This window comes from Oncorhynchus clarkii, chromosome 19, assembly GCF_045791955.1.
Source record: "Oncorhynchus clarkii lewisi isolate Uvic-CL-2024 chromosome 19, UVic_Ocla_1.0, whole genome shotgun sequence".
Classification (NCBI taxonomy): Eukaryota; Metazoa; Chordata; class Actinopteri; order Salmoniformes; family Salmonidae; genus Oncorhynchus; species Oncorhynchus clarkii.
In genome coordinates this window covers 2,205,517-2,217,233 of record NC_092165.1, presented here as the reverse complement: position 1 = coordinate 2,217,233, position 11,717 = coordinate 2,205,517, and the positions used below count along the sequence as shown (strand labels likewise).

Here is an 11,717-nt window from a genome sequence, read left to right as displayed (position 1 = left end):
AAAAGGGTACACTACTTCTGTCTAGAATGGTCTGAGGGGAATAGGGTACACTACTTCTGTCTAGAATGGTCTGAGGGGAATAGGGTGTCTAGAATGGTCTGAGGGGAAAAGGGTGTCTAGAATGGTCTGAGGGGAATAGGGTGTCTAGAATGGTCTGAGGGGAATAGGGTGTCTAGAATGGTCTGAGGGGAATAGGGTGTCTAGAATGGTCTGAGGGGAAAAGGGTACACTACTTCTGTCTAGAATGGTCTGAGGGGAATAGGGTACACTACTTCTGTCTAGAATGGTCTGAGGGGAATAGGGTACACTACTTCTGTCTAGAATGGTCTGAGGGGAAAAGGGTACACTACTTCTGTCTAGAATGGTCTGAGGGGAATAGGGTGTCTAGAATGGTCTGAGGGGAATAGGGTACACTACTTCTGTCTAGAATGGTCTGAGGGGAATAGGGTGTCTAGAATGGTCTGATGGGAATAGGGTGCCATTTGGGAGGTCTCCATGATGCTCACCTCCTGTCTACTGTTCTTAATCGGGACACTCAGGACACTCTTGAGTTTGAAACCTGCCGTCTGGTCCTCGTCTGTGGTGAACCTGGGGTCCTGGAGGAGAGACACAACAAACCTTTTCATTTTTTACATTTATTTTACTCAGTAACATTCTTCCCCCTCCTCCTCCTCCTCCTCCCTCCTCCTCCCTCCTCCTCAACCGACCACCCTCCCTCCCTCCTCCTCAACCGACCCTCCCTACCCCCACCTGAGGTAAACCACTGAGAGGAGACACAGACTGTCCCCCTCCTCTCCCCTCCTCCCTCCTCCCTCCTCCTCAACCGACCACCCTCCCTCCCCCCACCTGAGGTAAACCACTGAGAGAGGAGACACAGACTGTCCCCCTCCTCTCCCCTCCTCCCCCTCCTCCCTCCTCCTCAACCGACCACTCTCCCTCCCCCACCTGAGGTAAACCACTGAGAGGAGACACAGTCTGTCCCCCTCCTCCCCACTCCTCCCCCCACCTGAGGTAAACCACTGAGACAGGAGACACAGACCATCCTCCTCCTCCTCCCCTCCTCCCCTCTACCTGAGGTAAACCACTGAGAGAGGAGACAGACTGTCCCCCTCCTCCCCCCTCCTCCCCCCTCCTCCCCTCTACCTGAGGTAAACCACTGAGACAGGAGACACAGACCGTCCTCCTCCTCCCAGCTCCTCCCCCCTCCTCCCCTCTACCTGAGGTAAACCACTGAGACAGGAGACACAGACCGTCCTCCTCCTCCCAGCTCCTCCCCCCTCCTCCCCTCTACCTGAGGTAAACCACTGAGACAGGAGACACAGACCATCCTCCTCCTCCCACCTCCTCCCCCCTCCTCCCCTCTACCTGAGGTAAACCACTGAGACAGGAGACACAGACCGTCCTCCTCCTCCCCCCTCCTTCCCCCTCCTCCCCTCTACCTGAGGTAAACCACTGAGACAGGAGACACAGACCGTCCTCCTCCTCCCACCTCCTCCCCCCTCCTCCCCTCTACCTGAGGTAAACCACTGAGACAGGAGACACAGACCTTCCCCCTCCTCCCCCCACCTCCCCTCTACCTGAGGTAAACCACTGAGACAGGAGACACAGACCCTCCCCCTCCTCCCCTCTCACCTCTACCTGAGGTAAACCACTGAGACAGGAGACCCAGACCGTCCCCCTCCTCCCCCCTCCTCCCCCCTCCTCCCCTCTACCTGAGGTAAACCACTGAGACAGGAGACACAGACCATCCCCCTCCTCCCCTCTACCTGAGGTAAACCACTGAGACAGGAGACACAGACCGTCCTCCTCCTCCCCCCTCCTCCCCCCTCCTCCCCTCTACCTGAGGTAAACCACTGAGACAGGAGACACAGACCGTCCTCCTCCTCCCACCTCCTCCCCTCTACCTGAGGTAAACCACTGTGAGGAGACACAGACCGTCCCCCTCCTTCCCCCTCCTCCCCCCTCCTCACCTCTATCCTGAGGTAAACCACTGAGACAGGAGATCCAGACCGTCCCCCTCCTCCCCCCTCCTCCTCACCTCTATCCTGAGGTAAACCACTGAGACAGGAGACACAGACTGTCCTCGTCCTCCCCCCTCCTCCCCTCGACCTGAGGTAAACCACTGAGAGGAGACAGAGACCGTCCCCCTCCTCCCCTCGACCTGAGGTAAACCACTGAGAGGAGACAGAGACCGTCCCCCTCCTCCCCCCTCCCCCCCTCGACCTGAGGTAAACCACTGAGAGAGGGGGAGGGAGGAGGAGGAGGGAGGAGACACAGACCGTCCCCAGCTGGGGATTAGTTCTGATAAGTTACACTGATCTCTGGTTCATCAGGTTGAAATGACGGAGGAAGGAGAGAGGAAGGAGGAGGGAGATCGGGGTTCCCCTCTGTCTGTCTGTCTGTCTGTCTGTCTGTCTGTCTGTCTGCCTGCCTGCCTGCCTGTCTGCCTGTCTGCCTGTCTGTCTGTCTGTCTGTCTGTCTGTCTGTCTGTCACGTAGCCTAACATCCTAAGAAAGAAATTGAGAAACCTGTCCAACCCAAAACATAGAGACCCTGAAAACCTGAGTCTACGCCTTCACTATGGTGAATCACTAAAACAATACAGAAATACACTACGGAAAAAGAAGGAACAGCACGTCAGAAATCAGCTCAATGCAATTGAAGAATCCATAGACTCTAACCACTTCTGGTTCAGAAATACAGAAAGCTGGAAAACTCCAACCACTTCTGGGAAAATTGGAAAAGTAATTTATCAGACTCTCTTATCTAGAGAGATTTACAGTAGTGAGCCATTTAGCAGATGCTCTCACCCAGAGGGATTTACAGTAGTGAGTAATTTATCAGACTCTCTCACCCAGAGATATTTACAGTAGTGAGTCATTTAACAGACACTCTTATTCAGAGGGATTTACAGTAGTGAGTCATTTATCAGACTCTCTCACCCAGAGAGATTTACAATAGTGAGTCATTTATCAGACTCTCTCACCCAAAGAGATGTACAGTACTGAGTCATTTATCAGACTCTCTCACCCAGAGAGATTTACAGTAGTGAGTCATTTATCAGACTCTCTCACCCAGAGAGATTTACAGTAGTGAGTCATTTATCAGACTCTCTCACCCAGAGAGATTTACAGTAGTGAGTCATTTATCAGACTCTCTCACCCAGAGAGATTTACAGTAGTGAGTGTAGACATGATCAAATACAGATCTTAGAATCAACTATTAAAGACTACCAGAACCCACTGGATTCCAGAACCCACTGGATTCCAGAACCCACTGGATTCCAGAACCCACTGGATTCCAGAACCCACTGGATTCTCTAATTACCTTGAATGAACTACAGGACAAAATACAAACCCTCCAACCCAAAAAGGCCTGTGGTGTTGATGGTTTCCTCAATGAAATGATCAAATATACAGACAACAAATTCCAATTGGCTAAACTTAAACTCTTTAACATCATCCTTAGCTCTGGCATCTTCCCCAATATTGGGATCCAAGGACTGATCACCCCAATCCACAAAAGTGGAGACAAATTTGACCCCAATAATTACCATGGAATATGCGTCAACAGTAACCTTGGGAAAACCCTCTGCATTATTATTAACAGCAGACTCGTACATTTCCTCAATGAAAACAATGTACTGAGAAAATGTCAAATTGGCTTTTTACCAAATTACCGTACAACAGACCACGTATTCACCCTGCACACCCTAAATGAGAAACAAACAAACCAAAGGCAAAGTCTTCTCATGCTTTGTTGATTTCAAAAAAGCTTCAGACTCGATTTGGGATGAGGATCTGCTATACAAATGGATGGAAAGTGGAAAGCTTTGATTATGTACAGACTCAGTGAGCATAGCCTTGCTATTGAGAAAGGCCGCCGTAGGCAGACATGGCTCTCAAGAGAAGACAGGCTATGTACAGACTAGGTGAGCATAGCCTTGCTATTGAGAAAGGCCGCCGCAGGCAGACATGGCTCTCAAGAGAAGACAGGCTATGTACAGACTCAGTGAGCATAGCCTTGCTATTGAGAAAGGCCGCCGTAGGCAGACATGGCTCTCAAGAGAAGACGGGCTATGTACAGACTCAGCGAGCATAGCCTTGCTATTGAGAAAGGCCGCCGTAGGCAGACATGGCTCTCAAGAGAAGACAGGCTATGTACAGACTCAGCGAGCATAGCCTTGCTATTGAGAAAGGCCGCCGTAGGCAGACATGGCTCTCAAGAGAAGACAGGCTATGTGCTCACTGCCCACAAAATGAGGTGGAAACTGAGCTGCACTTCCTAATCTCCTGCCCAATGTATGACTATATTAGAGACACATATTTCCCTCAGATTACACAGGTACACAAAGAATTCGAAAACAAATCAAATTTTGATAAACTCCCATATCTACTGGGTGAAATTCCACAGTGTGCCATCACAGCAGCAAGATTTGTGACCTGTTGCCACAAGAAAAGGTCAACCAGTGAAGAACAACCACCATTGTAAATACAACCCATATTTATGTTGATTTATTTTCCCTTTTGTACTTTAACTATTTGCACATCGTTACAACACTGAATATAGACATAATATGACATTTGAAATGTCTTTATTGTTGTGTAACTTTTGTGAGTCTAATGTTTACTGTTAATTTTATTGTTTATTTCACTATGTTATCTATTTCACTCCCATACAAATAAAGCCCATTGAATTGAATTGAGAGAGAAGAAGACATTGTTTACCTCACAGACATCTCCTGTCATGTTCATGGGCATCCCGGTGGCAACTACATATCCCAGGATGCCCTTCACCAGCTCCTGGTGGGCATGGTTGCTGGAAGACTCTTCCCTCACGCAGCCCGGCGTCGTCAGGGAAACCACCTGGACCAATCCCCTACATCCATCCTGGTCCTGGAGGAACAACAGAAAGAATAAATCAATCAATCAACCAACTAATCAATGAATCAACCAACCAATCATCAAGCCAATCAACCAGCCAATCAATGAATCAATAAATCTAATTCAATCAATATGTCAATCAACCAACTAATCAATGAATCAAACAACCAATCATCAAGCCAATCAATCAACCAGCCAATCAATCAACCAACCAATCAATCAACCAGCCAATCAATTAATCAGTCAACCAGCCATAAGGAGCTAACAGCAGTAGTACCTGTCGGAGCAGAGACAGAAAACAGCGTTCTGCCCACACCACCTCTATAGCATGTTGCAGGGCCCCCTGGCAGAGCTCCGCCACAGAGCCTATCCTCCCAGAGCCTCCAGCCAGTATCTTCATCATCCAGTCACAGCCCTCACCTCGCCCACAGGGCTCACCTCGCCCACAGGGCTCACCTCGCCCACAAGGCTCAGCTCGCCCACAAGGCTCAGCTCGCCCACAAGGCTCAGCTCGCCCACAAGGCTCACCTCGCCCACAGGATCTAGTCCTCCTCGGAGAGCGGGGTGAAGAGCGGGGTGAGGAGCGGGGTGAGCTGGGGGAGTGGGGACAGCGAAGGGAGCGAGAAGAAACGGTGGAGTGGGGGGAGCGAGGGGTACGGGGGGAGCAACTGCCCGCCTTCTCGAGGAGGAGGGGGTCACCCCACTGGGGGGTGGAAAGGGTAGAGGTCTGGTGAGGGGGAGGTTGGGGCAAGGAGGGGATGGAGGTGGAGATCCGGAGGGAGGGGCTGGACAGGGGGAAGGAGTCCCGGCCGCTGCCCAGGAGGAGCATGCTGGAGCTGGGGTCGGACGGAGACCTGCTGGGCCCTCTGGAGGTCTGAGGAGAGGGTAGCGTCTCCACGAACCAGCCTCCCACCATCTCCCTGACACACACACACACACACACACACACACACACACACACACACACACACACAGTGTATCTTAATGCGGGCGCTACATAGCTGTACCCATGTATCAACTCATCATCAAACCATTAATTAGTGGAATCAGGTGTGTAGTGCTAGGGCAAAAAGACCAGGATGAAGATACACTGCCCTATATAGAGCACTATTTAGACCAGGATGAAGATACACTGCCCTATATAGAGCACTATTTAGACCAGGATGAGGAAACACTGCCCTATATAGAGCACTATTTAGACCAGGATGAAGAAACACTGCCCTACTGTATATAGAGCACTATTTAGACCAGGATGAGGAAACACTGCCCTATATAGAGCACTATTTAGACCAGGATGAAGAAACACTGCCCTATATAGAGCACTATTTAGACCAGGATGAAGATACACTGCCCTATATAGAGCTCTATTTAGACCAGGATGAGGAAACACTGCCCTATATAGAGCACTATTTAGACCAAGATGAGGAAACACTGCCCTATATAGAGCACTATTTAGACCCGGATGAAGGAACACTGCCCTATATAGAGCACTATTTAGACCAGGATGAAGATACACTGCCCTGTATAGAGCACTATTCTGACCAGGGTGAAGGAACACTGCCCTATATAGAGCACTATTTAGACCAGGATGAAGAAACACTGCCCTATATAAAGTACTATATAGACCAGGATGTAGAAACACTGCCCTATATAGAGCACTATTTAGACCAGGATGTAGAAACACTGCCCTATATAGAGCACTATTTAGACCAGGATGGAGATACACTGCCCTATATAGAGCACTATTTAGACCGGGATGTAGATACACTGCCCTATATAGAGCACTATTTAGACCAGGATGAGGAAACACTGCCCTATATAGAGCACTATTTAGACCAGGATGAAGATACACTGCCCTATATAGAGCACTATTTAGACCAGGATGAGGAAACACTGCCCTATATAGAGCACTATTTAGACCAGGATGAAGAAACACTGCCCTACTGTATATAGAGCACTATTTAGACCAGGATGAGGAAACACTGCCCTATATAGAGCACTATTTAGACCAGGATGAAGAAACACTGCCCTATATAGAGCACCATTTAGACCAGGATGAAGATACACTGCCCTATATAGAGCTCTATTTAGACCAGGATGAGGAAACACTGCCCTATATAGAACACTATTTAGACCAAGATGAGGAAACACTGCCCTATATAGAGCACTATTTAGACCCGGATGAAGGAACACTGCCCTATATAGAGCACTATTTAGACCAGGATGAAGATACACTGCCCTATATAGAGCACTATTTAGACCAGGATGAAGAAACACTGCCCTATATAGAGCACTATTTAGACCAGGATGAAGATACACTGCCCTGTATAGAGCACTATTCTGACCAGGGTGAAGGAACACTGCCCTATATAGAGCACTATTTAGACCAGGATGAAGAAACACTGCCCTATATAAAGCACTATATAGACCAGGATGTAGAAACACTGCCTTATATAGAGCACTATTTAGACCAGGATGAAGGAACACTGCCCTATATAGAGCACTATTTAGACCAGGATGAAGGAACACTGCCCTATATAGAGCACTATTTAGACCAGGATGTAAAAACACTGCCCTATATAGAGCACTATTTAGACCAGGATGAAGAAACATTGCCCTATATAGAGCACTATTTAGACCAGGATGGAGATACACTGCCCTATATAGAGCACTATTTAGACCGGTATGTAGATACACTGCCCTATATAGAGCACTATTTAGACCAGGGTGAAGGAACACTGCCCTATATAGAGCACTATTTAGACCGGGATGTAGATACGCTGCCCTATATAGAGCACTATATAGACCAGGATGTAGAAACACTGCCCTATATAGAGCACTATTTAGACCAGGATGAAGGAACACTGCCCTATATAGAGCACTATTTAGACCAGGATGAAGGAACACTGCCCTATACAGAGCACTATATAGACCAGGATGAGGAAACACTGCCCATTATAGGGCAAAAAGACCAGGATGAAGGAACACTACCCAATATACAGCACTATTTAGACCAGGATGAAGGAACACTGCCCTATATAGAGCACTATATAGACCAGGATGAGGAAACACTGCCCATTATAGGGCAAAAAGACCAGGATGAAGGAACACTACCCTATAGAGAGCACTATTTAGACCAGGATGAAGGAACACTGCCCTATGTAGAGCACTATTTAGACCAGGATGAAGGAACACTGCCCTATAGAGAGCAATATATAGACCAGGATGAGGAAACATAGGGTAAAAAGACCAGGATGAAGGAACACTACCCTATAGAGAGCACTATTTAGACCAGGATGAGGAAACACTGCCCATTATAGGGCAAAAAGACCAGGATGAAGGAACACTGCCCTATAGAGAGCACTATTTAGACCAGGATGAGGAAACATAGGGTAAAAAGACCAGGATGAAGGAACACTACCCTATAGAGAGCACTATTTAGACCACGATGAGGAAACACTGCCCATTATAGGGCAAAAAGACCAGGATGAAGAAACACTGCCCTACTGTATATAGAGCACTATTTTGACCAGGATGAAGGAACACTGCCCTATATAGAACACTATTTTAACCAGGATGAAGAAACACTGCCCTATATAGAGCACTATTTTGACCAGGATGAAGGAACACTGCCCTATATAGAGCACTATTTGGACCAGGATGAAGAAACACTGCCCTATTTAGAGCACTATTTAGACCAGGATGAGGAAACACTGCCCTATATAGAGCACTAATTTAACCAGGATGGATGAACACTGCCCTATATAGAGCACTATTTAGACCAGGATGAGGAAACACTGCCCTATATAGAGCACTATTTAGACCAGGATGAAGGAACACTGCCCTATAGAGAGCATTATTTTAACCAGGATGAAGAAACACTGCCCTATATAGAGCACCGTTTTAACCAGGATGAGGAAACACTGCCCTACTGTATATAGAGCACTATTTAGAGCAGGTTGAAGATACACTGCCCTATATAGAGCACTATTTAGACCAGGATCTAGAAACACTGCCCTATATAGAGCACTATATAGACCAGGATGAAGGAACACTGCCCTATATAGAGCACTATTTAGACCAGGATGAAGAAACACTGCCCTATATAAAGCACTATATAGACCAGGATGTAGAAACACTGCCTTATATAGAGCACTATTTAGACCAGGATGAAGGAACACTGCCCTATATAGAGCACTATTTAGACCAGGATGAAGGAACACTGCCCTATATAGAGCACTATTTAGACCAGGATGTAAAAACACTGCCCTATATAGAGCACTATTTAGACCAGGATGAAGAAACATTGCCCTATATAGAGCACTATTTAGACCAGGATGGAGATACACTGCCCTATATAGAGCACTATTTAGACCGGTATGTAGATACACTGCCCTATATAGAGCACTATTTAGACCAGGGTGAAGGAACACTGCCCTATATAGAGCACTATTTAGACCGGGATGTAGATACGCTGCCCTATATAGAGCACTATATAGACCAGGATGTAGAAACACTGCCCTATATAGAGCACTATTTAGACCAGGATGAAGGAACACTGCCCTATATAGAGCACTATTTAGACCAGGATGAAGGAACACTGCCCTATACAGAGCACTATATAGACCAGGATGAGGAAACACTGCCCATTATAGGGCAAAAAGACCAGGATGAAGGAACACTACCCAATATACAGCACTATTTAGACCAGGATGAAGGAACACTGCCCTATATAGAGCACTATATAGACCAGGATGAGGAAACACTGCCCATTATAGGGCAAAAAGACCAGGATGAAGGAACACTACCCTATAGAGAGCACTATTTAGACCAGGATGAAGGAACACTGCCCTATGTAGAGCACTATTTAGACCAGGATGAAGGAACACTGCCCTATAGAGAGCAATATATAGACCAGGATGAGGAAACATAGGGTAAAAAGACCAGGATGAAGGAACACTACCCTATAGAGAGCACTATTTAGACCAGGATGAGGAAACACTGCCCATTATAGGGCAAAAAGACCAGGATGAAGGAACACTGCCCTATAGAGAGCACTATTTAGACCAGGATGAGGAAACATAGGGTAAAAAGACCAGGATGAAGGAACACTACCCTATAGAGAGCACTATTTAGACCACGATGAGGAAACACTGCCCATTATAGGGCAAAAAGACCAGGATGAAGAAACACTGCCCTACTGTATATAGAGCACTATTTTGACCAGGATGAAGGAACACTGCCCTATATAGAACACTATTTTAACCAGGATGAAGAAACACTGCCCTATATAGAGCACTATTTTGACCAGGATGAAGGAACACTGCCCTATATAGAGCACTATTTGGACCAGGATGAAGAAACACTGCCCTATTTAGAGCACTATTTAGACCAGGATGAGGAAACACTGCCCTATATAGAGCACTAATTTAACCAGGATGGATGAACACTGCCCTATATAGAGCACTATTTAGACCAGGATGAGGAAACACTGCCCTATATAGAGCACTATTTAGACCAGGATGAAGGAACACTGCCCTATAGAGAGCATTATTTTAACCAGGATGAAGAAACACTGCCCTATATAGAGCACCGTTTTAACCAGGATGAGGAAACACTGCCCTACTGTATATAGAGCACTATTTAGAGCAGGTTGAAGATACACTGCCCTATATAGAGCACTATTTAGACCAGGATCTAGAAACACTGCCCTATATAGAGCACTATATAGACCAGGATGAAGGAACACTGCCCTATATAGAGCACTATTTAGACCAGGATGAAGGAACACTGCCCAATATAGAGCACTATTTAGACCAGGGTGAAGGAACACTGCCCTATATAGAGCACTATTTTGACCAGGATGAAGGAACACTGCCCTGTATAGAGCACTATTTAGACCAGGATGAAGATACACTGCCCTATATAGAGCTCTATTTAGACCAGGATGAAGAAACATTGCCCTATATAGAGCACTATTTAGACCAGGATGAAGGAAAACTGCCCAATATAGAGCACTATTTAGACCAGGGTGAAGGAACACTGCCCTATATAGAGCACTATTTTGACCAGGATGAAGGAACACTGCCCTGTATAGAGCACTATTTAGACCAGGATGAAGATACACTGCCCTATATAGAGCACTATTTAGACCAGGATGAAGGAACACTGCCCTATATAGAGCACTATTTAGACCAGGATGAGGAAACACTGCCCTGCTGTATATAGAGCACTATTTAGACCAGGATGAAGAAGCACTGCCCTATATAGAGCACTATTTGGACCAGGATGAAGAAACACTGCCCTACTGTATATAGGGCACTATTTTGACCAGGATGAGGAAACACTGCCCTATATAGAGCTCTATTTTGACGAAGACCAGGATGAGGAAACACTGCACTATATAGAGCTCTATTTTGACGAAGACCAGGATGAAGAAACCCACTTTCAACACCTGGTAAAGTTCTTACCTGGACGAGTGATCATCCAGCCAAACCTCCACCCTGTTGCTGTCCACTCCGCTCCCAAACCCCCATCGATGTGTCTTGGTCTGACGGCTCCACAGCGGCGAGAAAAACCAACCTGCGCTGGTCACCGCGGGTTGTTGCCTTCCGCCCGGGCAGGGAGAGTCGGAAGGAGAGGGAGTGTCGGGAGTCACACCATCCGAGGCCATCTGCTCCTGCAGCGGTTCGGACTGGAGGCAGGGCATACCTTCCGACAAGTAGCTTGAAAACAGGTCCCTTAAACTCAGTTTGAGCGACGGGAGGCCACCTCCATTATTAACAGACCCGTTCGGAATCAGAGACTGTGAACAACGTGGAGCAGAGGAAGTCT

The 11,717-nt window shown here is 47.2% G+C and overlaps 1 protein-coding gene across 1 annotated transcript in view; it reads right to left on the bottom strand.

The window, feature by feature from the left end:
• Window positions 1-11,717, bottom strand: part of LOC139374087 (cGMP-specific 3',5'-cyclic phosphodiesterase-like) — a 48,838-nt gene extending 37,121 nt beyond the window's left edge. Inside the window, exons 1-4 of the mRNA XM_071115080.1 lie at window positions 11,354-11,717; window positions 5,161-5,803; window positions 4,728-4,895; window positions 507-596 (exon numbers count right to left, since the gene is read on the bottom strand). Coding sequence (XP_070971181.1) covers window positions 507-596; window positions 4,728-4,895; window positions 5,161-5,803; window positions 11,354-11,592 — 1,140 coding nt within the window. The 5' untranslated portion in view covers window positions 11,593-11,717. The remainder of the gene's footprint in view (window positions 1-506; window positions 597-4,727; window positions 4,896-5,160; window positions 5,804-11,353) is intronic.